At 43.8% G+C, this 24,631-nt stretch overlaps 2 protein-coding genes and 1 pseudogene across 4 annotated transcripts in view; 1 reads left to right on the top strand and 2 right to left on the bottom strand.

Annotated features, from left to right (window-relative positions):
* Positions 1 to 23,454, bottom strand: part of LOC123580086 (zinc finger protein 248-like) — a 29,602-nt gene extending 6,148 nt beyond the window's left edge. For 2 of the 3 annotated variants that reach the window (XR_006703128.1, XR_006703127.1), the window contains exons 1-2: positions 23,137 to 23,454; positions 14,404 to 14,530 (exon numbers count right to left, since the gene is read on the bottom strand). Coding sequence is in view for 1 of the 3 variants with exons in the window: in XM_045444383.1 (XP_045300339.1) it covers positions 13,907 to 14,178; positions 14,404 to 14,530; positions 23,137 to 23,226 (489 nt within the window). In the remaining 2 variants the exon portion in view is untranslated. Of the gene's footprint in view, positions 1 to 13,889; positions 14,179 to 14,403; positions 14,531 to 23,136 lie in introns of those variants that run through there. The other variant, XM_045444383.1, reaches the window with a different exon arrangement.
* Positions 7,026 to 9,111, bottom strand: LOC123580084 (zinc finger protein 525-like). Its single transcript, XM_045444382.1, is given in 3 exon segments — positions 7,026 to 7,701; positions 7,703 to 8,041; positions 8,043 to 9,111. Coding segments are annotated over 3 exon segments (1,020 nt in total). The 5' UTR covers positions 8,580 to 9,111; the 3' UTR covers positions 7,026 to 7,557.
* Positions 9,550 to 11,450, top strand: LOC123580085 (annotated as a pseudogene).
* Positions 23,455 to 24,631: the final 1,177 nt, after the last annotated feature.

Below are 24,631 nucleotides of genomic sequence, written 5' to 3'. Positions count from 1 at the left end.
TCCTTAAACACATGGTAGGATTCTCTGGTGAAATCATTTGGGCCTGAAGATTTCCTTTTGGGGAATTTTTATATTTCATTTCATTTCATTTCACTTCATTTTTAGAGAAACAGTGAGTTTGAGCTGGGGAGAGGCAGAGGGAGAGGAGAGAATCCTAAGCAGACTCCACACCTCGACACTGGGCTCCATTCTACAACCCTCTGAGCCGAAACCAAGAGTCAGAAGCTCAAACAACTGAGCCACCCAGGCACCCCCTTTTGGGGAAGTTTTATATTACAAATTCAATTTCTTTAATTCTATTTCATATTGCGTGAGTTGTGGTAGTTTGTAGGTTTTTTTTTTTTTTCTTTTTTTTCGAGTGGGTTAAGTTGTCACATTTATGGGTATAAAGCTGTTCATTGATTGCTCTATTAGTTTGATGTCTGTAGGGTCTGTCATGATATCACATTTCATTACTGATACTGGTAACTTGTGTCTTCTCTCTTTTTCTGTATCAATCTTTCTACAGACATCAATTTTATCCATTTTTAAAGAACCAGCTCTTACCTTCGTTGCTTTTTTTCCCTATTATTTTTCTGTTTTCAGTGTCATCGGTATCTTCTATTATTTCTTTCCTTGCTTGCTTTGGGTTTATTTTGTTCTTCTTTTTCCAGATTCTTGGATTGTGATCTTAGATTATGTCTCTCTTTTATTTTATTATTTTTTTTACATTTTATTTGTTTAAGTAATCTCTGCACCCAACATGGGGCTCCAACTCACAACTCCCGAGATCAAGAGTTGCTTGCTCCTCCGACTGAGCTAGCCAGGCCCCACTATGTTTCTCTTTTAAAATGTTTTTAGTACATCCCAAATATTTTGGTGTATTGTATTTTCATTTTCATTTAGTTCAATGTACTTCTATTAATTCTCTTGAGACTTCCTCTTTGATTTGTGGATTATTTAGAAGTGTGCTGCTTAGTTACCAAGTGTTAGGAGATGTTCATGTTATTTTTTTTCTACTGATTTGATTCTACTGTGGTCAGAGAAAACAGCCTATATGATTTTAAAAATTTGAGGTTTATATTATGGTCCGCTGTCAAGTAGATCCTGTTGTTTGACGGTGTTAATTAAATTCTGTATCTTTAAAAAAATTTTTTTAATGTTTATTTATTTTTGAGAGAGACAGAGACAGAATGTGAGTGGGTTGGGGCAGAGAGAGAGGGAGACACAGAATCTGAAGCAGGCTCCCGGCTCTGAGCTGTCAGCACAGAGCCCCACACGGGGCTCACACTCACGAGCTGCAAGATCATGACCTCAGCCAAAGTTGGATGCTCAACCGACTGAGCTGCCCAGGTGCCCCAAATTCTATATCTTTTTAAAAAATGTTTATTTTGAGAAGGAGAGAGAGCGCATGAGTGGGGAGTTGTAAAGAGAGAGGGAGAGAGAGAATCCCAAGCAGACTCCACACTGTGAACACAGAGCCCCACATGGGGCTCAAACCCACGAATCGTGAGATCATGACCTGAGCCAAAATTAAGAGCGGGACACTCAACCGACTGAGCCAGCCAGGCACCCCTGAATTATATATCTTTGATAATTTTCTGTCTCTTTCTATCAATTATTAAGACGGGGTATTGACGTCTCCAACTATTAATTGTGGATTTGTTTCTTTCTCCTTTTAGTTCCATCCATTTCTGCTTTACATATTTGGCAGATCTGGTTATTGTTGTTTTGGTACATACACATTAGGATTGCTGTGTTTACTTTTATTATCATGTAATGTCTCTTTGTGTCTCTGGTAACTTTTTTCTTAGATGTTTAACTTTATTTGATATTAATGTAACCACTCTTGGCTCTTTCTCGACTCTGTCTTCTCGGTTGCAGCTCCAGTGGCCACAGTTCAGTTGCTGACATGCAGCTCTTTGTCTGTGCCCAGGAGCTACACACCCTCGAGGTGACTGGTGAGGAGACTGTTGCCCAGATCAAGGCTCATGTAGTCCCTCTGGAGGGCGTCGCTCCAGAAGATCAAGTTGTGCTCCTGGCAGGCACACCCCTAGAGGATGAGGCAACCCTAGGTCAGTTTGGAGTGGAGGCTCTGAACACCCTGGAAGTAGCCAGCTCCATGCTTGGAGGTAAAATCCATCATTCCTTGGCCCGTGCTGGGAAAGTAAGAGGGCAGACTCCCAAGGGGGCCAAACAGGAGAAAAAGAAGACAGGTTGAGCCAAGAGGCAGAGGTAGTACAACCATTACTTTGCCAATGTTGTGCCCACCTTTGGCAAGAAGAAGGGCACCATGCCAACTCTTAAGTTCGTTGTAATCTTGGCTTTCCCCAATAAAACCACTTAGTCCAGTCAAAAAAAAAAAAAAAAATATATATATAGCCACTTTTTTTCAATGCATGTTTGTATGGTATATCTTTTCCCATCCTTTTCCTTTTAACTAGCCTATATAATTTTATTTCAGGTGAGTTTCCTGTAGACGGTATATAGTGGGGGCATGTTTTTTAATTTGCACTGTCCATCTTTTAGTTGAGGTGTTTAGACCACTTATATTTAATGTAATAATTGACAAGTTAGAGCTTAAGTCTGCCATTTGGTTTTTTGTTTATTTCTATTACACTGTTCTTCATTTTTCTCTATTTTCTTCTTCCTGTCTTCTTGTGTTACTGGGAAGTTTTCAGAATTCTATTTTTATCTATCTATAGTGTTTTTGAGTTAGAGAGTGAGCAAGGGTGGAATGGGCTAGGTTTGCATTTGTTTCTTCTCTTGAGCAGGGTGCTGGGTAGGAGCCCAGGACATGAATCAAAAGGCACAAGAAGATTCTGGAAACTGTGCTTTTGCGAGTGTGGCCTAGCCAACATACAGGCTGGCACTCTAAGAAGTGATTTCCTTGAGAGGTGCCTGGGTGGCTCAGTTGGTTAAGTGTCCAGCTGCAGCTCAGGTCATGATCTCGCAGTTCATGAGTTCGAGCCCCATGTCAGGCTCTGTGCTGACGGCTCAGAGCGTGGAGCCTGCTTCAGATTCTGTGTCTCTCTCTCTGCCACTCCCCTGCTTATGCTCTCTCTCTCTCTCTCTCTCTCAAAAATAAACATTAAAAAAAAAAAAGTTTCTTGAGAGCATCAAGGAAGAGAATGAATATTATGTGCTGATTTGAAAAAAGCAACAATAGTGCAAATTCATATAAAAAAAAAGGCAATAATATTGGAGCCAGAGAGACCTGGGTTCAACTCCAGGGTCTTGGCTTCCCTATAATACCAGTAATTTTAAGTGACACTTATAACACTTGTTTTCCTCGTCTCTAAAATAGTCTTGGAAAGAGAACTTACTTCATAAGCCTGTTTTATTTTATTTATCCTAAAATAATTTTTAATGTTGATTTTTGAGCAACACAGAGAGAGTGAAAGTGGGGCAGGGGCAGAGAAAGGGAGGCACGGAATCTGAAGCAGGCTCCAGGCTCTGAGCTGTCAGCACAGAGCCCGACGCGGGACTTGGATTCACAGACTGCGAGATCATAACGTGGGCTGAAGTCAGATGCTCAACCGACTGAGCCACCCAGGCGCCACCCACCCCCGCCCGTAAGCCTGTTTTAAAGATTAAACGCAAAATGGCGTATACATACTCGCTTCATTGCTTGTTGCATAACAAAATCCTATTAAAAGCCATTACCACCACCACCACCACTCACTAGGGGCACTTCGCTAGGTTCTTTTAATTAAGCAGCTCCACGAACTCTACTCTACAGCTGGTGTTACCGTTCCTATTTTAACAAATAAATTGATGCGCAGAGAAGTGAAGTAAGTCCTCCAATCTAGTGGAAGTTCTGGGATCAAATCGTAGAACAACTTTACTTCAAATTTCACGTTTTCCCAATATACCACGCTGCTTAAAACCCAGACTTGGACTTCGATCATCTTTGAATTCTTCAGAGCACTCAGCCCAATAAAAATGCCCTCAAGTGACTCCAGGAAACAACACGTTGAATTAAAATTGACTCCTGCCTTCTAGTCCTTGAATTTCTTGGTGTTTCTTCAGAGTTTGAGGCCAAATTGAATGTCTGGAGCTTCAGGATGGCTCCTGGACTCTCTAGACTGCTAGGTCTCTTAGTGGCCCCGTTTTGAGTTTACCAGAAGCCAGGTTTGGGATTCCAGGGGGCAGAGGTTACCATCAGAGATAGATACCAGTCCCTGGGGTGGAAGTTCCATTTGAAGTGAATTTGTGCTTGGGGCCCAGATGCTGACTCCCTGTAAATACACCAGCTCTTGTGTGTTAGGAGGAGGCTCAAGGAATAATTCTCTAAGGGGACCCACACTGAAATGAGACTTCTTACCAAGGCTCTGGGAAGAGGCAGGAGGGCCTCAGACAGGAAGCCAGGTCAGATATAATTCTTGGTCTTCCTATTCTGAGCATGCAAAATTTGCAGTGTTACCCCCTGCAGAGACTGTCAGGACTGAGTGACAATGGAAGGCTTGGGTCAACTTCCAGAGAGGTGAACCGAGGGACGCTTGGGTGGCTCAGTCATTTAAGCCTCCGACTCTTGATTTCAGCGCAGGTCATGATCTCGCAGTTTGTGAGTTCAAGCCCCACATCAGGCTCTGCACTGACAGTGCAGCGTCTGCTTGGGATTTGCTGCCTCCCTCTCTCTCTGCCCCTCCTGTGTGTGCTCTCGCTCTCTCTCTCTCAAAAATAAATAAATAAACATTATAAAAAAAGGAGGTGAACTGAACTGGGGGACTGGCAGGAAAAGATCCTACCAGAAAAAGACTATTACTGGGTGTCTGCAAGGGTACAATCTAGGTAGGAGGGCATCATCGGGCTCAGCTGAGGACATGCACATTCCATGCTTTCTTTATTCTCCACTCGTTCTTTCCAGATCATCACCTTTGGCCTCTAAGGCTGTGCGGATTGCTCTGTACATTGACATGCAAAGTTCAGAATTACAATACTGGAAGCATCTAATAGCTCATGGCCTGTTTGTATCCCTCCAAAATTCATATATTGAAATTCTAACTGCCCAGCTATGATGGTGTTAGGAGGTGGAGGCTTTGAGAAGTGCTTAGGTCATGAGGTCGAGCTCTTTTAATGGGATTACTGCCCTTATAAGAGACCCTACAGAGCTCTCTCACCCCTCCCACCATGTGAAGCGACAGTGCCCCAGGAAGTGAGCCCTCAGCAGACCCTGCCATGGTCTCAGACTTCCCAGCCACCAGCACTAGGAGAAATACATTTCTGTTCTTTATTAGACCCTCAGTCTGTGGTATTATTATAGCAGCCCAAACAGACGAAGACCATAAAGTTGTCTCAATCTGCTCTTTGTTTTAAAGATTAATAAGATTGGGCTGGAGGCCATGCCAAGATTAGAAGTCAAGGTGCCCACCCTCAGGGCCCTGTCCGTCATTCCAAATGAAGTCAAAACACGCATCTCAAAAAGTTTCTTACTAGAAAGGACAACCAAGGGAGCACCATCAGTCAAAAAGACACACGTGTTTGAAAGCCCATTCCCTTCTCTGCTCTTTCCAGAGCTTCCTGTGGATCCTCACATAAAAACATTAGTTTAAAAAACAAAACATTAGTTTAAGACAGAAAAGCAGCATAACCTGAATATATATACATATTAATGGCCACTTCCCTATGAGATCATTTTTGATGAGACGCTGAAGAACTTAAAGGTTAAGAGCATATTTGGATCGGGGCGCCTGAGTGGCTCAGTTGGTTAAATGTCCGACTTCGGCTTAGGTCATGATCTCACGGTTCATGAGTTTGAGGCCTGTATTGGGATCCACGCTGACAGTGCAGAGCCTGTTTGAGATTCTCTGTCTCTCTCTCTGTTTCTACCCCTTCCCTGTTCTCTTTCTCAAAATAAATAAGTAAACATTTTTTTTTTTAAAGAAAAAGTCATTATGGAAATTTTGGATATAGAAAAATAGATGAATGAAAAATATCTTAACTATGATCCTTATGCCAAAATGCCACTTTTGTTAACATTCTAAGGCAATGATCTTGAAGCCTGTTTCTTGAAAATCAAAGTCTATAAACAGAAATAGTTATGTATGCATAGATATGATACAGCATATTAAAAGCAACACCTGTATACTCATGACCCCTTTAAGAAACATGAAGCTTTCTCTCTCTGTAAATGTAAGTCCCTTTTTCCTCCACAAGTGTAATAGCTATCCTAGATTTTGTTAATCATCCACTTTCTTTCCTTCGTAGTTTTATGGCTCACATATATATTTCTATGTGTATATTTACACAAAGATCTATCTATATTCCCAAACAACGTACTCCTGCATTCTTTTTTTTAAAAATTTTAATGTTTATTTTTGAGAAAGAGAGAAACAGAGCATGGGCAGGGGAGGGGCAGAGAGAGAGGGCGACACAGAATCCGAAGCAGGCTCCAGGCTCCGAGCTGTCAGCACAGAGCCCGATGCGGGGCTCAAACCCACAAACCGTGAGATCATGACCTGAGCTGAACTCAGACACTCAACTGACTGAGCCAACCAGGCACCCGTGAATTCTTTGCGTTTTGAACTTTGCTTTTGAAATGCAGTAACATGATAGCTATATATATATTTTTCCATTCAACATTATTGCTTTAAGGTATAATAATCTCGAGGTGTCTAACTCATTAATTCATTTTCATTGTTATATATTATCTCCGTGGTATGACCATCACCAACATCTATTTATCTAGTCTGTCACTAACGGGCATTTTTTACTTTCCGTTTTTTTAAAAACTTATTAAAAAAATCATTGCAGCGCTGCGGTGAACATTCTTGTACACGTCTGTGGCTGCAGCTGTGCAAGAGTTTCTCCAGGGCAGTGTTGTTCTGTGATGGAGCCACGTCTTCGTGGATGAACCTCTTCTTCCTGTCCTTTTCCTGACACATTGTAGGACGTTTGGGATCTGCGGCCCTCCCACACGCTTACTGCCTGTAGCACCCTGTCACAGTGACAGCCAAACCATCCCAGTGTTTCCAAATACCCCTTTGGGAGGCGCAGTTGAGAACTATTGTTTTCGGGTACGTCTCTAGAAGTGGAATTGTTGGGTCACAGGTTAGGGGATGGCTCCATTTCCACTTAGTCTCTATGTGCTGTACTGTTGAGATTCGGGAACAGCGGTGGGTTCCTGCACACAAATCGACCATACATGTGATTCATGTCGTATGGCACGCTCATGTACTATATGCTTATAGTCCAAAATGCCTCAGTCTTCACACATACATTTCAGGCTGTTGCATCAATGACTTAAATTATTTACGCTTTTAGAAAAGCTCCACGCTTCACAATCTATTAACAGAATATCTTCTGTTCTCTTTTCTATAATAAGTTTGGTATCACATCTGAAATAGGACTTCTGGTTAATATTTCCGCAAGAACATTTTTATCCATATTCCTTAAACTGATACATTTCCCCTCAATATCCTTGAATATTTGTCGAAAGATTTCACATGTTCAAAGCATTCATGAGGTTTCACTCCCATATGAATCCTCTAGTTCCAATAAGCTATAACCGACTGATGAAGACTTTCCTACACGTGTTGACATCTTAGCTTTTCAGCCCTGTGATTTTGCTGACGTTCAACGAGTCTGACTTGTAGACACCGGCTTCCGCACGCAGGCAGCGTTGATGGAAGTTTTCTTCTTGTGTGTTTTTCTCTGACGTTTGGTGAGGGCTGACCTCTGGCCGAAGGTTTTCCTACATTCATTACATTCAGAGGGTTTTTTCCCCCGTGTGAATTCTCTGATGTTTCGCGAGGGCTGATTTTTCATGGAAGGTTTTCCCACATTCAGGGCATTTGTAGGGTTTCTCTCCTGTGTGGGTCCTTTGATGCTGAGTAAGGTTTGATTTCACACAGAAGGTTTTCCCACATTCATTACATTTGTATGGTTTCTCTCCTGTGTGAGTTCTCTGATGCACTGTGAGGGCTGACTTCTGGCAGAAGGACTTTCCACATTCATTACATTCATGAGGCTTCTCTCCTATGTGAGTTCTCTGATGTTCAGTGAGGCTGGACTTCACAAAGAAGGACTTCCCACACTCATTACACTCAAAGGGCTTTTTTTCCTGTGTGTGTGCTCTGAGGTTGAGCAAGGTCTGTTTTCTTACGAAAGCTTTTCCTACATCTATTACAGTCATAGGCTTTCTTTCCCTTGTGAGCGCTCTGATGTTGAGTGAGTTTTGGCTTCTCACAGGAGGACTTCTCACATTTTTTACCTTTAAAGCTGTTCTCTCTTGTGTTAATTCTCTGATTTGGAGGGAGGTGTGACTCCTTCTTTACAGTGCTTTCACTATCATTACCCTCACTAAGTTTTTCTGTTGTATGAGTTCTCTGATGTTGAGTGAGGCATGGCTTTGCGTGGAAGGATTTCCCACATTTATCATCGTCATAGACTTTCTTTCCAAGAGTTCTCTCACTTTGAGTGTGGTATGACTTCCACAAGGTTTCCTCACTTTCATTATACTCCTTGGGTTTTCCTCCTCCGTACCCTCTCTGATGTTGAGTTAGGTTGGACTTCCTGCTAAAGGATGTCTCTAGTTTATTACAATCATAGTATTTCTCCCCTAGGTGAGCTCTCTGATGTGCATGTTTTGACTTCATGCATGAAGATTTCCTGTTTTTATTGATTCATGCGATTTCCTTTCCCTAAGGGTTCTTGGATGAGCATTGAGCTTTAACTTTTGGGTGATGGCTTGTCTGCATTCATTACCTTCAGAGGATTTCTCTCCTTTGTGAGCTCTCTTACGTGTAACAAAGGCCGCCTTTTTGTGAAAGGCTTTCCCACAATTATTATATTCAAGAATCTTCTTCAAAACAGAATTCTTCTGATGTTGTATAAACTCCTCATTATGTCTGTGGGATTTCTTTTGATCATTTTCACAGGGCTTGTTCCCTGGGTGAGTCTTCCCATGTACCATATCAAGGAATCCACATCCATTGAGATCATTAGGCTTTTTTCTTATCTGGTTTCTATTAATAATAATTAATCCTGAAACACTTTTCAAGCTTGTTCCAGAGGAGTCACATTTATGGGATATTTTTCTTGAGGGCACTGGATTTGTGGCCATATTAAATGCTTCTCTCAACATCTTGCCTCTCTCCATAGTCAATATTCTGCTGTTGAAGAATACGGCTTGCCTCAAGTATTTATCTACGTTTTCTTGGCTTCTTTCTTTCATGTTATTGGCTTTCTGGCGTTCTAGAAATATGAAAAATTGATACACATTGTAAATCTTCACACATTTCTTGAGATACGGCATGTGCACAAGTGGACTATGTAGAGTTGATTCTTAAGTTTTTAGACATAGTCTTCCGGGGTGAAAGAAGTCCTGAGCAAATATTTATTCTACTCTTTTGGTTTGGTAGCATGAAAACAAAGACAAAAACACATTGTGGTAGGAAAAGTAGAAAGAGGAGAGAAAGCTGAAAATTAATACAAGTGACTTTGGTTTGTTGCGAATATGCTGTCAGAATGGACAGAGAGGCTGAGCCAGCATGGCGACGTCCTTGTAACACAATCTGTGCCGCAAAAGGGAAGGTGGCTGTGGCGCTGGCCCCTCGGGGTCACAGGTCAGCATGCTGAGAACGGCATGGAGTGCGTTGAGGTCGCTTCAGACCCAGGCAGCGGCCCAGGCTCCAGTCCGTGGGCTGCCGGGCGGTGCGCGCACCAGGCCTCCCCGCCACCAGTGGGGCCTTCCCTCCCCTCCTGGGGGTGTCACCCTCCTGGCTGCTTGTGGATATGCCACCCAGAAACCAGTCCAGCCCAGCCAAGAAGATGACCCACCCACCCCCTTCCACAACTGCTCAAAGACTACCAGAACATTCCTGGAACTGAGAAGTTTGATGACGTTGTAAGAAGACTCTTGTCTTTGGAAATGGCCAACCAGAAGGAGAAACTAAAAGTCAAGCAAGATCAGTTGATGAAGAAGATTGTGGCAAACCCTGAGAGTAGCAGCTTCCTGGAGGCTCGAATTGTCGCCTTGACCATCAAGATCTGCAATTACGAAGCGCACACGCGGAGCCACCGAAAGGACGAGATGCACAAGCGCTGTCTGCTGATGAGCATCCACCAGAGGAGCAAGATACTCACAAGACCAACCTCCATAAGACCAGCCATGTGCCTTTGAGAAGGTATGCATGGACCTGGGGACGGAGTACACCTTTCCCCCTCTGTTCCACTGGAAAGCCCACCACCGCTGGGCAACCAAGAAGGCCCTGTGCATTCGGGTTTTCCGGGAAGTACAAAGGCTGAAGAAGCAAAAAAGGGCCTTAAAATCTGCAGCAGTGGCAGCCCGGAAGGCCAGAAGAGCCCAGAAAGCCCTTCCAAAGCTGGACCAGAGGCAATCAAAGAAAACCAATAAATCATATTAGAGTTCTGTCAAAAAGAATGGCTAGAGGGCTTGAAATAAGACATAAGGAATGGTGAACTGAGCAAAAAGGATGCTCAGGAAAACAAGGAGGGAGGATATTCAGAGGACGGGCAAAGACAAGGGACACAGAGGAGGGAGACAAGGGAGACTGGGGGGACGGGGTAAGAAGGAAGTACCAGAGCCCAGATCAGGTTTACAGCAGGTCAGAGACTACAGCCATATCCTCCCCGCGCCCATATTTTAACACCTGCAGCGGAATCCTTACTCCATTCTCCATGTTCCCAATCTCTTCCTCCTCTTTCCCATTCTGTACACCAACTCCCAATTAAACCTATGAAATTACTAAGTTCCTTGGGTCTAAAGGTCAGTCTTATAGTTCATCCCCATCTCTTCACAGAGCTGTGATATGGTGAAACAACATCCGAAGAGAGTGTTAAAATATAGGCGAGAACCAGCCATTCACCTCTGCATTCTGGTTGGTGGGGCTTCATTTGATTCTATCAGAATTGGTCACCAGTTATCTGTCCTGACTGACACCTCTACTTTTCCCTCTTTCGATCTGCTGATTTACTCTGCCAACCCATTGTGTCCTGTCACAATACTAATTTTTAATTCCACCTTTATATCATGTTTTCTTCCTCTCTGATTTCTCTTTTCTGTGAAAACTCAAGCAGCTGGCTATCCAACTCGGTCCAAGGACCTTTATTAATCTTTGTCTTAAAAATTTTTTTTAGCTATGGGTGATTATTATCATCCTCTGCTATTATCATTTTATGCAATAAAATCCACGGTATGCCTAAAAATATATGACTTTTCCGTAGCAGATAAAACAAATAGAAGCCAATACGTGAGCAAGGAAAATTTGATATTGGATTTTTATACCTAGAGTTTACGCTAGGTTCTTATACCCACAATCACAATACAATTTTGAGTGACCAGCCCAGTGCTGTCAGATCATATCGGACCAGGGCATTTAATTCTGTGAACTGGAAATCTCTAGATACAAACCCACTCTCGTGTTCTTACTCGGGTAGCACACAGTCTATCCTTCGCTCTACTCAGAACCTATACATCCTTCAGGGCAATGCTACCATCCAATTGCTTTTTTAAACAAGAATCTCATCACTTCAGGGGCACCTGGGTGGCTCAGTCGGTTAAGCAGCCGACTTCAGCTCAGGTCACGATCTCGCGGTCCATGAGTTCGAGCCCCACGTTGGGCTCTGTGCTGACAGCTCGGAGCCTGAGGCCTGTTTCAGATTCTGTGTCTCCCTCTCTCTGACCCTCCCCCATTCATGCTCTGTCTCTCTCTGTCTCAAAAATAAAAATAAACGTTAAAAAAAAATTAAAAAAAAAAAAAAAAAAGAATCTCATCACTTCAAGTTCCATTTACGGCAAGGTTTGCAAGTAAGTACTATCTGCACAATGTGTTCTGACACTATTTTCCACGGCTGGTTTGTATGGTGTTCTTTTCTACTTCTACTTCCGTGACCAAGCCTGATTTCCGTTGCTTTCAATTTGGGATTTCAGCCGCCTCCAACCACTAACGAAAATGGGGCTGACATGTTGTTCTTATTTTCCTTGTGGCCTTTGAATAACTTGCAGGAAAAGAGGAGGCGATTCTGACTTCACGCATCCACCGGCAATGCTGGAACTCACTCCTTCCTTCTCAAAACCCTTTGTTCATGTGGCTTCTGGGACACCACTGTCTTCTGGTTCTCTTCCCTCCATACTGGGTGCTTCTCAGTCTCCCTTGCTAGAGCCGCGTGCCTTCCTGACCTCCAAACGTAGTGCTTACAGGTGCAGTCCTTGACCCCCTCTCTAATGTCTCACTCGGAGTACAAGTCAGTCTTATGAGGACCAGAAAGCTTTGCTCCTGCTGACTCTCTGACACGAGCTGAGACTTTCTTCTGACCCCGCTCTGGTCCCACTGACTGCTTGCTGTTCCCTGATTACACCCAGGACGCTCGCATCTCAGAGGCTCTCGTACCTGCTGCTCCCTCAGTCTGGAAACCTCTCAGATAACCTGTGGCTTACTCTATCCTGTTTGAAACTGTATTCTACTGTTCCTGACCAATGTCCACCTTTGCAAAGAGGCCTTCCCCGACTTCCTTTCCAGAACAGCACTCCATGTCAGTCCCAATGCCCTTCATCTGATTTCAGTTTTTCATACTGCTGATCACTAGCAGACATATATATATATATATATATATATATATATATATATATAAATGTATATATGTATACATGTAAATATGTATATATACATACATGTGTGTATATATACATATATATGTATATATACATTTTTTGCTAATTTTTTAGCAATACACATTTTTGCTAATTGTAATATATACAATTACAATACAATATACAATATAAAATTTTTTGCTAATATTTTTAGCAATATACATTTTTGCTAATTGTAATATATACAATTTTTGCTAACTGCCAATTTTTTGTATATATATACATATATATATACACATATATATCCAAGTATGGATATATATGTGTATATATATACCAAAAATTGGCAATTAGCAAAAAATATATATATACATATATATGCATATATATACACACATATATATGCCTATATATACATATATATGTGTATATATATATTTTTTACTAATTGCCAATTTTTGGTATACATATACATATATATGCATATATATACATACATATATATACATATATATGTATATGTATATACACATACACATATGTATATATACACATATATGTATATATGTGTGTATATGTATATATGTATATATATATATTTTTTTTTTGCTAATTGCCAATTTTTTGCTAAATTTGCCAATTTGCTAATTGGGTCTACTGATAGGAGTAGAGACTTTGTATCCCCTCTGCTTGGAGTGTGACTGGTGCACAGCAGGTGCTTAATAAATATTTGTTGAGGGGCGCCTGGGTGGCTCAGTCAAGCATCTGACTCTTGATTTTGGCTCAGGTCATGATCTTATGGTTCGTGAGATCAAGCCCCGCATTGGGCCATGTGCTGACAGTGTGGAGCCTGCTTGGGATTCCCTCTCTCTCCCAGCCTCAGAATAAATAAATAAACATGAAAAAAAATGAATATCTGTTGAACATAAGAGTGCACCAACAACTGTATATTTACAGAGTGTTTGGCACAGAAGGGAAGGTGAATGGCCATTGCTGAACAGAAAGACAGGGAAATGAAGGTCTCGGGTGAGGAAGGCAGCAATTGGGTTCTACGAAAACCCAGCCAATCTCTCTGTATGTAAAAGTCAAACAGAACACGAAGAGCATTTACTCATGAGAGTGCTATTTGGAGGTTTGATATCTAAGGCATGGTGATCATCGGTCTTTAGTCACTTCTAGAAGCCTATAAAAGAAATTTCTGGGGCACCTGGGTGGTTCAGTTGGTTAAGTGTCCAACTCTTGATTTCAGCTCAGGTCATGATCTCACGGTTGGCAGGTTTGAGCCCCACACTGGGCTCTGTGCTGACAGTGTGGAGCCTGCTTGGGATTCTCTCTCTCCCCTCTCTGTCCCTACCCCGCTTGCTCTCTCTCTCAAAAGAAATATATAAACTTAAAAAAAATAGAAGAGATTTCTAAAACATTTGAAAAATACCCTGAACTGGCCATTTGGGATCCAATGTCCACCAGCTGCCTTCTGTCTACCTTCGTTAACTCGCCTGGGGGGCTGTGACTGGGGAGTTCCCTCCTTGGTACCCATGGCTCTTCTCCTTGCTCCAGCTTGAATATCAGCTCAGGTCCGGTGACACAGCGCCCTGTTGTGGGAAATGACATGGGGCTTGGCAAAGTTGCTGAAGGTTCAGGCCCTTTGAAGAATCAGAAGAGAGAAGCTTTAGAAGCTGTACGATGACAGAGCCTTCATCAAAGGAGACCTCTGCACCAGGGAGGCGAGGATACAACATACTTTCAAGTCCCGAAAAGGGTCTTTAAATCCCACATCTCAAGTCTGATACTCGCTACATCCTACAATGATTTGGTTCCTAAGATGGGAAATGGATGCTGTTGGTAGTTGAGCGGGGAGCTGTGCTTACCCAGGGACACCAGGTGCCCGTAGTTCTCCAGCATCACATCCCTGCACAGGAGCCTCTGGGCCAGGTCCAGCAGCCGCCACTCCTTCAGGGTGAAGTCCACAGATACATCTTCGAACAACACCGATCCCTGTAACAGACCAATCCTGCTCTCTGTGAAGTGCTCAAGACCAGACAACGTGGGAAATACGCATGGGAACGAATTCCTACTGCGTTCAATGTTAAGAACTTACCAGGAAACATTACAAAGGATGTCAGCCATTAACCTTCCTTCATGCTATACTTTGTGGGAGAAAGACATCATAATAGAAATACTCTGTCTCGGGGCGCCTGGGTGGTGCAGTCGGTTAAGCGTCCGACTTCAGCCAGGTCACGATCTCGCGGTCCGTGAGTTCGAGCCCCGCGTCGGGCTCTGGGCTGATGGCTCAGAGCCTGGAGCCTGTTTCCGATTCTGTGTCTCCCTCTCTCTCTGCCCCTCCCCCGTTCATGCTCTGTCTCTCTCTGTCCCAAAAATAAATAAACGTTGAAAAAAAAAAAACAAAAAAGAAATACTCTGTCTCTCCATTTACTTATTAATTCATAAAATGATAAAAATGGGAGTCCCTTTATATGCCTAGAACTGTTCTAGTTGTAGAGGATGGTAAGGCAAAGGAGACACTGGTCCCTTTTTTAAGGTGTTTACAGACCATCGAGGAGACTTTCTACAAAACACATACATGCACAATAATAAATGATGGGGGCCGTGAAAAAATGTGTATATAAGGTGGAGTGAAATCACAAAGGGAGGGGTGTTCAATCTCCTTGTTTTCTCAGGTTATGTTCATCAAGGAGATCAATATTTGATTGCACACCAATCAATGTGAGTTTCGTGTGAATATGGGCAACAGCTAAGCAAAGGTGTAGAAACGTTAAAAACACATTAAATTAAGAGAGCTTTTTTTTTTTTTTTTTTTGGGACAGAGAGAGACAGAGCATGAACGGGGGAGGGGCAGAGAGAGAGGGAGACACAGAATCAGAAACAGGCTCCAGGCTCCGAGCCATCAGCCCAGAGCCTGACGCGGGGCTCGAACTCACGGACCGCGAGATTGTGACCTGGCTGAAGTCGGACGCCTAACCGACTGCGCCACCCAGGCGCCCCAAATTAAGAGAGCTTTAAGCAGTGCAGTGTGACAGGATAAGGCTGGGGGCTTTGATGAGACTCAGAGCAGTAGAGGTACTTAGTGGTCAGACACAGAGAAATTTTGGACTTTCTCCTGGAGACCACTGGCCTCCAGGTATTTATCAACCCCGTCAGTAAGAGTTCCTAAGCCTCCCTCGGTGCATTAACTTGTAAATGATGTACCTCTACGACTCTCCAGCTACCCACCAAAGGGAAAGCTTCCTTTCTTAATTTTTGTAGACACGAAAGACACACAAAAGGGTATTCTAATACTTTCTTTGCATACCATACACTACTTGATTGTCTCATGCAGTTTTCCGGGGTGGACACCTGGCTTTGGGGATGACTTCCGTGGACAATGGGGATATATATATAAGTAACATGATCAGATTCATATTTGGAAAGCAACGCCCTAGGAGCAGAGCGGGGGAGTGTGTGAAAGCAGCGGTTTCTCAACCGACATGATTTTGCCTGCTGGGGGGGGCACCTGGCAATGTCTGGAGACACTTGTCGTTGTCCCAGCTGAGGAAAAGGTGCTTCTGGTATATAGTGGGGGGAGTCCAGGGATGCTGTGGAATGTTCTGTGATGCCCAGGACAGCCTCTACAACAAAGGATTATCTGGCCCCAAATACTGATAGCGTTGAGGTTGAGAAAGCTTATTTTAAAGGGAAAAGAGAAGATTTTAATGTAGTAACAGGGGCATTTAAAAGTGCAGCAGATTCTGGGGTGCCTGGGTGGCTCAGCGGGTTAAGCGTCTAGCTTCGGCTCAGGTCATGAACTCGAAGTTCGTGGGGTTCAAGCCCTACGTCAGGCTCTGTGCTGTGCTGACTACTCAGAGCCTGGAGCCTGCTTTGGATTCTGTGTCTCCCTCTCTCTCTGCCCCTCCCCCACTGGCACTCTATCTCTCTCTCTCAAAAATAAAGATTAGAAAACTGAAAAAAAAGATATGGAAAAAAAAAGGTGCAGTGGAGGGGCACCTGGGTGGCTCAGTCTGTTAAGTGTCCAGCTTCAGCTCAGGTTATGATCTCACTGCGCGTGAGTTTGAGCCCCACGTGGGGCTCTGTGCTGACAGCGTGGAGCCTGGAGCCTGCTTCTCCTTCTGTGCCTCTCTCTCTCTCTGCCCCTCCCCCACTCGTGCTCGGTCTCTGTCTCTCAAAAATACATAAAAGTGAAAAAAAATTAATAAAAAAAAAGTACAGCAGATTCTAAATGGAATTAATCAACGATTGGTTAGGGAAAGCAGGGAAATGGAACACTACTTAATCCGAGGTTATATCCAAGAGCAGCTGGGTCGATGCTGGTGGCATATACGAAACTAACCACTCAGGAGAGAGACAGAGAGCGGGGTAGATCTTGGACATGTTCTGTGTAAGGTGTCTGTGACACATACGGGTGGAGAGGTCGGGCTGGCAGTTGAAGTAGGCTCTGCACTGCCAGCATGGAGCCCGACGCGGGGCTCGAACCCACAAAACGTGAGATCATGACCCGAGCCAAAGGAATCAAGAGTCAGACGCTTCACCAACTGAGCCCCCCAGGTGGCCAGTATCTGCAGCATGTAGAGCAGAGGAGGTCCACAGTGGTGCTCACTAAACAGCCATCAAATGAATGAAGACACCGGCGGTGACAATTTCAAGAATAAGTGATGCTTTCAACACCACAAGATGGGCTGGATTCATCTCCAGATTTCTCTCTTCTGCCTCCAAAACCATAGCAGGGAGAGACATAAAAACACCAATACATTATCAGAGCAGAGGAGTACAGGGAAGGGGGCTGTCGGCAAGTGACGAATTCTGACTGGCTTCTGTAAGATACAGAGCAGGAGGCACGTACTGGAGGCGGTGTGCTCAACCCCCTGATACAAACACGGAATGTGCAAGAGTCTTCGGTTCTGTCCAGAGCCAGGCGGGATCTCCCAACTCAGAACCGGCCACAGCAGGACGTGGGCTCCGGGCTGAAGAACCAGGAGTGTGAGTCGGGGATATGAGGAAAGACAGCCACACTTCTGGGTTGTTCTCACACCCGCGAGGGGTTGCCTAAGGGTTGACGCTCAGGATTGTGTTTCCTGTAAAATGTAGGAGAACCACCTCCAGGAGTCTGCGTGAACTTTGCAACCCAAGAGGGAAGCAAGTACTATGCGGAGGGCCCTGAACTGGCCATAGCCTTTCTTTTAAGGCAACTCTAGGGAAACAGACCAACGTGCTCTGCCATCAGGTAAGGCACTGCCGGCTTTGGCAGGGGAAGGGAGGGTCCCCTCGAGCTCTGTCCCCCTCTATTGAGCCTACAGAGAGGCCTGTCTGTACACATCTCCCAACAATCCACATGAAAGGCCCCCAAGTCCGACGCCCTTTCATTCAAGGGAAAAGCTCGCCAAAGACACAGACTCCTGTGTTGCCGAGTGAACACACATCAGCTGCCTGGATCTAATGAGGTTTTTGCCTTTCCATTTACACAGAAAACTAAAAAGGGCCCAGATGTGGGAGTAAAAACAACCATCGGAAAAATAAGCATTCACAAGTAAAACTGCTTAACAAATTATTTATTTTCTGTAAATAGAAACCAACATCTTAAAAAATAAGCACCAAGATGAATAGATTGCAGCGTAGGGAAACAAAATCAATTTAGATATTGAAGACATATTTTTAAGACTTCAAATTGGTGTCCCTAGATTGATGTGAGAGTCTTACTTCCATAAAATGAGAAAAGTTGATTGCTTGCATTTCTATACACCAATAATCGAGCAACAGAAAGAGAAATCAAGGAATACCTAGGAATAAACCTAACCAAACAGGTGAAAAAATCTATACACTGAAAATGATAGAAAGCTTATCAAAGAAATTGGAGAAGGCCCAAAAAGGCGGAAAAAACATTCCCTGCTCATGGATAGGAAGAACAAATATTGTTAAAATGTCGATACTGCCCAAAGCCATCTACATATTCAATGCAATCTCATCAAAATGACAGCAGCATTCTTCACAGAGCTAGAACAAACAATCCTAAACTTTGTATGGAACCAGAAAAGACCCCTAATAGCCAAAGGAATCTTGGAAAAGAAAACCAAAGCGGGAGGCATCACAATCCCGGACTTCAAGATGTATTACAAAGCTGTAATCATCAAGACAGTATGGTATTGGCACAAAACAGACACTCAGATCAATGGAACAGAACAGAGAACCCAGAAATGGACCCACAAACATATGGCCAACTAATCTTTGATGAAGAAGGAAAGAATATCCAATGGAATAAAGACGGTTTCTTCAGCAAATGGTGCTGGGAAAACTGGATAGAAACATGCAGAAAAATGAACCTGGACCATTTTCTTACACCATACACAAAAATAAAACTCAAAATGGATGAAAGACCTAAACATGAGACAGGAAGCCATCAAAATCACAGAGAAGAAAGCAGGCAAAAACCTCTTTGACCTCAGCCCCAGCAACTTCTTACTCAACATGTCTCCGGAGGCAAGGGAAACAAAAGCAAAAATGAACTACCGGGACCTCATCAAAATAAAAAGCTTCTGCACAGTGAGGGAAACAATCAGCAAAACTAAAAGGAAACCGACAGAATGGGAGAAGATATTTGCAAACGACATAGCAGACAAAGGGTTAGGATCCAAAATCTATAAAGAACTTATCAAACTCAACACCCAAAAAACCAAATAATCCAGTGAAGAAATGGGCAAAAGACATGAATAGACACTTCTCCAAAGCCGACATCCATCCAGATGGCCAGCCGACACATGAAAAAATGCTCAACATCACTCATCATCAGGGAAATACAAATCAAAACCACAATGAGATACCACCTCACACCTGTCAGAATGGCTAAAATTAACAACCCAGGCAACAATAGGCATTGGCGAGGATGGGAAGAAAGAGGAGCCCTTTTTACTGCCAGTAGGGATGCAAACTGGTGCAGCCCCTCTGGAAAACAGTATGGAGGTTCATCAAAAAACCAAAAATAGATCAACCTTATGACCCAGCAATTGCTACTAGGTGTTTATCCTAAGGATACAGGAGTGCTGTTTTGAAGGGGCACATGCACCCCAATGTTTATAGAAGCACTACTGGCAATAGCCAGAGTATGGAAAGAGCCCAAATGTCCACCGACTGGTGAAGGGATAAGGAAGAAGTGATGTATATATACGATGGAATATTACTCAGCAATCAAAAAGAATGAAATCTTGCCATTTGCAACAATGTGGATGGAACTAGAGGGTATCATGCTAAGTGAAATAAGTCAGTCAGATAGACAAACATCATATGACTTCGCTCATAGGTGGAATTTAAGATACAAAACAGATGAACATAGGAGAAGGGAAGCAAAAATTGTATAAAAACAGAGAGGGAGACAAACCATAAGAGACTCTTAAATACTGAGAACAAACTGAGGGTTGCTGGAGGGGAGGTGGGAGGTGGGCTAAATGGATGAGGGGCTTTAAGGAGGCCACTTGCTGGGATGAGCACTGGGTGTTATATGTAAGTGAGGAATCACTAAATTCTATTTCTGAAATTATTATTACACTATATGTTAACTAACTTGAATTTAAATTTTATTAAAAAAATTTTTTTTTTCAACGTTTATTTATTTTTGGGACAGAGAGAGACAGAGCATGAATGGGGGAGGGGCAGAGAGAGAGGGAGACACAGAATCGGAAACAGGCTCCAGGCTCTGAGCCATCAGCCCAGAGCCCGACGCGGGGCTCGAACTCACAGACCGCGAGATCGTGACCTGGCTGAAGTCGGACGCTTAACCGACTGCGCCACCCAGGCGCCCCATTGAATTTAAATTTTAAAAAAATGAGAAAAGTGGACTATGGGCAAAAAAAAGGGGGGGGGACCCAGATAGTGAATATATCTTTTTTTAAAGATTTATTTATTTATTTATTTATTTAGACAGAGACAGCATGAACAGGGGAGGAGCAGAGAGAGAGAGAGAGAGAGAGAGAGAGAGAGAATCCCAACTAGGCTCTGCACGGTCAGCACAGAGCCCCACACAGGGCTCGAACTCATGAAACCATGAGATCATGACCTGGGCTGAAACCAAGAGTCAGACACTTACTGAACCGACTGAGCCACCCAGGCGCCTCCCCAGATAGTAAGTATTTTGGCGTCCACTTGGGGCGGGGGGGAAGCCAACCTTAAAACTCTCTAAAGAAGGCTTGAAAACAAAGTGACACGGGTGACAAAAATGAGCTGATCTTTCAACGCACAGAACAAAAGCCCAGGAAAATGGAAAAGGTGACAGAAAAGCAAAGGAGCCCAGACGGACCGCAGGGGAGAGGCGCCCACAGCCTCGCAGGAGGTCTGGGTGGCGAGAACGAAGAGGAGGAAGGGAGGGAAATAACCCCCAAACCACTGAAAGTGTCCGGGTGCACGCGGGTCTTCACGGGCAGGAACCATCCGGCCGGCAAGTGGGCATCCTGGCGAAAGAGCTCAAACCCCCCCGAGAAAGAAAAACTTGCAAGAAAGAACAGAACGGGTCGCCTGCACGGGCGTGAGGACCAAACTGGCACACGACTTCTCAGCCTGTCCAGACGCTGGGAGGTAAGGGAGACCCTGCTTTCCCAGAACACCCTGAAGGAGAAGCGAGTCCGAACCCCGGTTCTGTAGCCGGTCACTCACGTAACAGGGCGGAATAAAGGTACTTTCGCATATTCAGACTCAGCGGGCGTATCACCACACAGATGTTGTGCAAAACACTCCAGAGCCTTCCATGAGGACTCAGCAGTCGGAGAAGGAAGACAACTACTGGGACAGTGTGGTGAACAGACAGAAGAAGAACAGGCAGGAAGAACCGCTTCCTGATGAAGCCAGAGAAGTGAGGGAGACTTACCGACTGTGCAAGGGAAGAGGCAGGTGATTACCCAAAAGGAGGGGCGCCCGGGTGGCTCAGTCGGTTAAGCGACCGACTTCGGCCCGGGTCTTGATCTCATGGTTCATGGGCTCGAGCCTCGAGTCAGGCTCTGTGCTGACAGCTCAGAGCCTGGATCCTGCTTCGGATTCTGTGCCTCCCTCACTCACACTCTGTCTCTCTCTCTGAAAAATACATGTTAAAAAAATTAAAAAAAAAAAAAAAAGATACTCAAAAAGAAACTTTAAAAAATATCTATAAAGTGTAAGTAGGCAAAATTTTCATCTTTGGACAAGGCTACACATTGTGGGTGTGAAGCCCAAGAATTCTTGAAACTTTGGGAGAGGGACGGCCACAGTGATTGACGGAGAAACTGAGGCAGGCTGGTCCTGTTCAGCAACAGGCCACCTGGAATATGGTGATAAAATCAGGCACTGAAAATAGAGACTGACTGGTCCTCTGGATGGGCTAGGACTGTCAGAGCTAAGGGTCAGCAAAGGGTACGTCACACCCTCTTTCTACCAAAGTATCGTTCCCAGATTTAGTAAATAAAAACACAGGGCACCCAGTTAAACACCAAATAGATTTTTAGTATAAGTATATCCCATGCATACTTTACTTTAGTATAAGTGTGTCCCTTTACATGCCCCGTGTCTTATCTGGCAATGCCACGCCTAAGAGATGTCCCATTCCAAGTTTTTGGACAGGGTGGGATGGAAACAGATGGTATCTTCCTCCCCAGAATGGGTGGAAAGCTTGTGGGTTTGGGCTCTAGGATAAACTTGATCTATCTAGCCAAATTCCTTTTATTTATTTTTAGTAATCGCTACACCCAATGTGGGGCTTGAACTCACGACCCTGAGATCAAGAGGTGCATCTTCCACCAACTGAGTCAGCCAGCTGCCCCCTATCTGGCCAAATTTCTAATGATGTATCCTTAGAACCATACCAGCTACAGGCACTTAAATCTTTTATTTATACTTTCAGTAAAAAGGGCATAATAAAAGTACCTACCTTATAATGTTGTTGTTGTAATTCTAAGAGCCAAGCCAGGTAAGGAATTTAATAGAGACTGGAATATTTTTTTTATTAAATTTTTTTCATGTTTATTTATTTATTCTGAAAGAGAGAATGTGTGAGCCTGGGAGGGGCAGAGAGAGAGGGAGAGAGAGAAAAACCTAAGCAGGCTCCACACTGTCAGTGCAGAGCCCGATGTGGGGCTTGAACCTATGAACCTGTGAGATCATGACCTGAGCTGAGACCAAGAGTTGGATGCTCAACTGACTGAGCCACCCCGATGCCCCAACAGTGACTGGAATATTATAAGCCATCCTAAATTGTAGATAACATTATAACTATTATAACTTCATCTCTTTATCTTCAAACTTGGGACCACAAAAATAACAAGAAAACGTATACTAGAATTGCAATAATTATTGGGGCGCCTGGGTGGCTCAGTTGGTTAAGCATCCAACTCTTGATTTTGGCTCGGGTCATGATCTCATGGTTGTAGGATCGAGTCCTGCATCAGGCTCTGTGCTGACAGTGTGGAGCCTGCTTGGGATTCTCTCTCTCCTGTCTCTCTGCCCCCCCCCCCCCCAACTCGCTCGCATGATCTCTCTCTCAAATCCCCATTAAAAAAGAAAGAAAGCACGGTTACTAAACATGTAAAATTAATTCTCAGATTTCTTTGAAAATTTTGAGTAATAAGTAAACGACTCACCTGGGATGTGTTCATTTTCTCCTGCTCCAGGAAAAGTTTCAAGAAGTGTGGGGGCAGAGCTGGAGGAAGCGGAAGCAGCAGAGAAATCATGAGAAAAGCGGTCGGTCCTGACAGTCCTCATAGCACTTGCCTAGAAATCCACACATCGTAGCTGGCAAACAGCCACGTGGTGGGAGAAAGTCTCTGACCCTTCAGAGGGGGCAGGTGTGCCGAGGGGACTCTCGTGACCCTGGTGTAACCGCGGGGAGCCAAGAGAAGCATACTTTTCACCGGGGAGAGTAAATATTTTTATCTTATTGGTTTCTTACAATTGGTTTCTTACAGGGGCGCCTGGGTGGCGCAGTTGGTTAAGCGTCCGACTTCAGCCAGGTCACGATCTCGCGGTCCGTGAGTTCGAGCCCCGCGTCGGGCTCTGGGCTGATGGCTCAGAGCCTGGAGCCTGTTTCCGATTCTGTGTCTCCCTCTCTCTCTGCCCCTCCCCCGTTCATGCTCTGTCTCTCTCTGTCCCAAAAATAAATAAACGTTGAAAAAAAAAATTAAAGAAAAAAAAAAAAACAATTGGTTTCTTACAGCTTTCTTTGATTTATAACAGACAAATATAAAACCAGACAAAGACCGGGTTAAACAAATCTTAGCAAGGATGACAGCTGTGTCTCTGGCCATTATTAAACATGGTACATTCTGAAGTCTTTGCTGTCTGGGACCTTCTTTACAGTAATCTGGTCACAGAAAGTGGAAGGGAGAACACATACATGTGTGTAACTGGGGCAGGGACAGATGAAACAGAATGATCATATGTTGATAATGGCTGAAGCTGTGACAAATATATGGGAGTCATTACACTATTTTCTTCCATATGTCTTGAATATTTCCACCAGAAAAAGTGTAAAAAAGGACGCAGCAAACAACAAAAACCTAACAGAGATCTGCTCATTTACTCTCCTACTTGTATTTTCAACTCCTTCAAGTTAAAGAATTAATAGGAACCTCTGACAAGAGGGACAGGTGTGCTTCAAGGGAGTCCATTTTTTCTAAAAGGGATTTATTCTCCTTTGGTTTCAGTGTCTCCAAAGGATTTTTTTTTAATGTGTATTTATTTAATGAGAGAGACAGAGCATGCATGTGGGTGGGGAGGGGCCGAGAGGGAGAGAATCCCAAGCAGGTTCCATGCTCAGCGGGACATGGGGCTGGATCCCACAACTGTGAGTTCACGACTTGAGCCTAAATCAAGAGTTGGACGCTCAACTGACTGAGCCACCCAGGTGCCCCTCCAAAGGATTTTTTTGCTAAGAAACTAATTTTGCTTTAACTGAGACATAGTAGACAGGACGGGACTTGGGAGTCAGGGGGCCCCAATGCTCCTTTAGGTGCTGGGACTAACAAATAATGTAAACTGAGATTATAATAATATTGATGATACTGAAAATACTTGGGTAGTGCTTCCTGTGTAACAGGCACTATTCTAAGTCCTTCACATATACTACCTCATTTATTC

This window comes from Leopardus geoffroyi, chromosome A3, assembly GCF_018350155.1.
Source record: "Leopardus geoffroyi isolate Oge1 chromosome A3, O.geoffroyi_Oge1_pat1.0, whole genome shotgun sequence".
Classification (NCBI taxonomy): Eukaryota; Metazoa; Chordata; class Mammalia; order Carnivora; family Felidae; genus Leopardus; species Leopardus geoffroyi.
The sequence above is the reverse complement of the archived record's forward strand: the minus strand, read 5'-3'. Positions and strand labels throughout refer to the sequence as shown.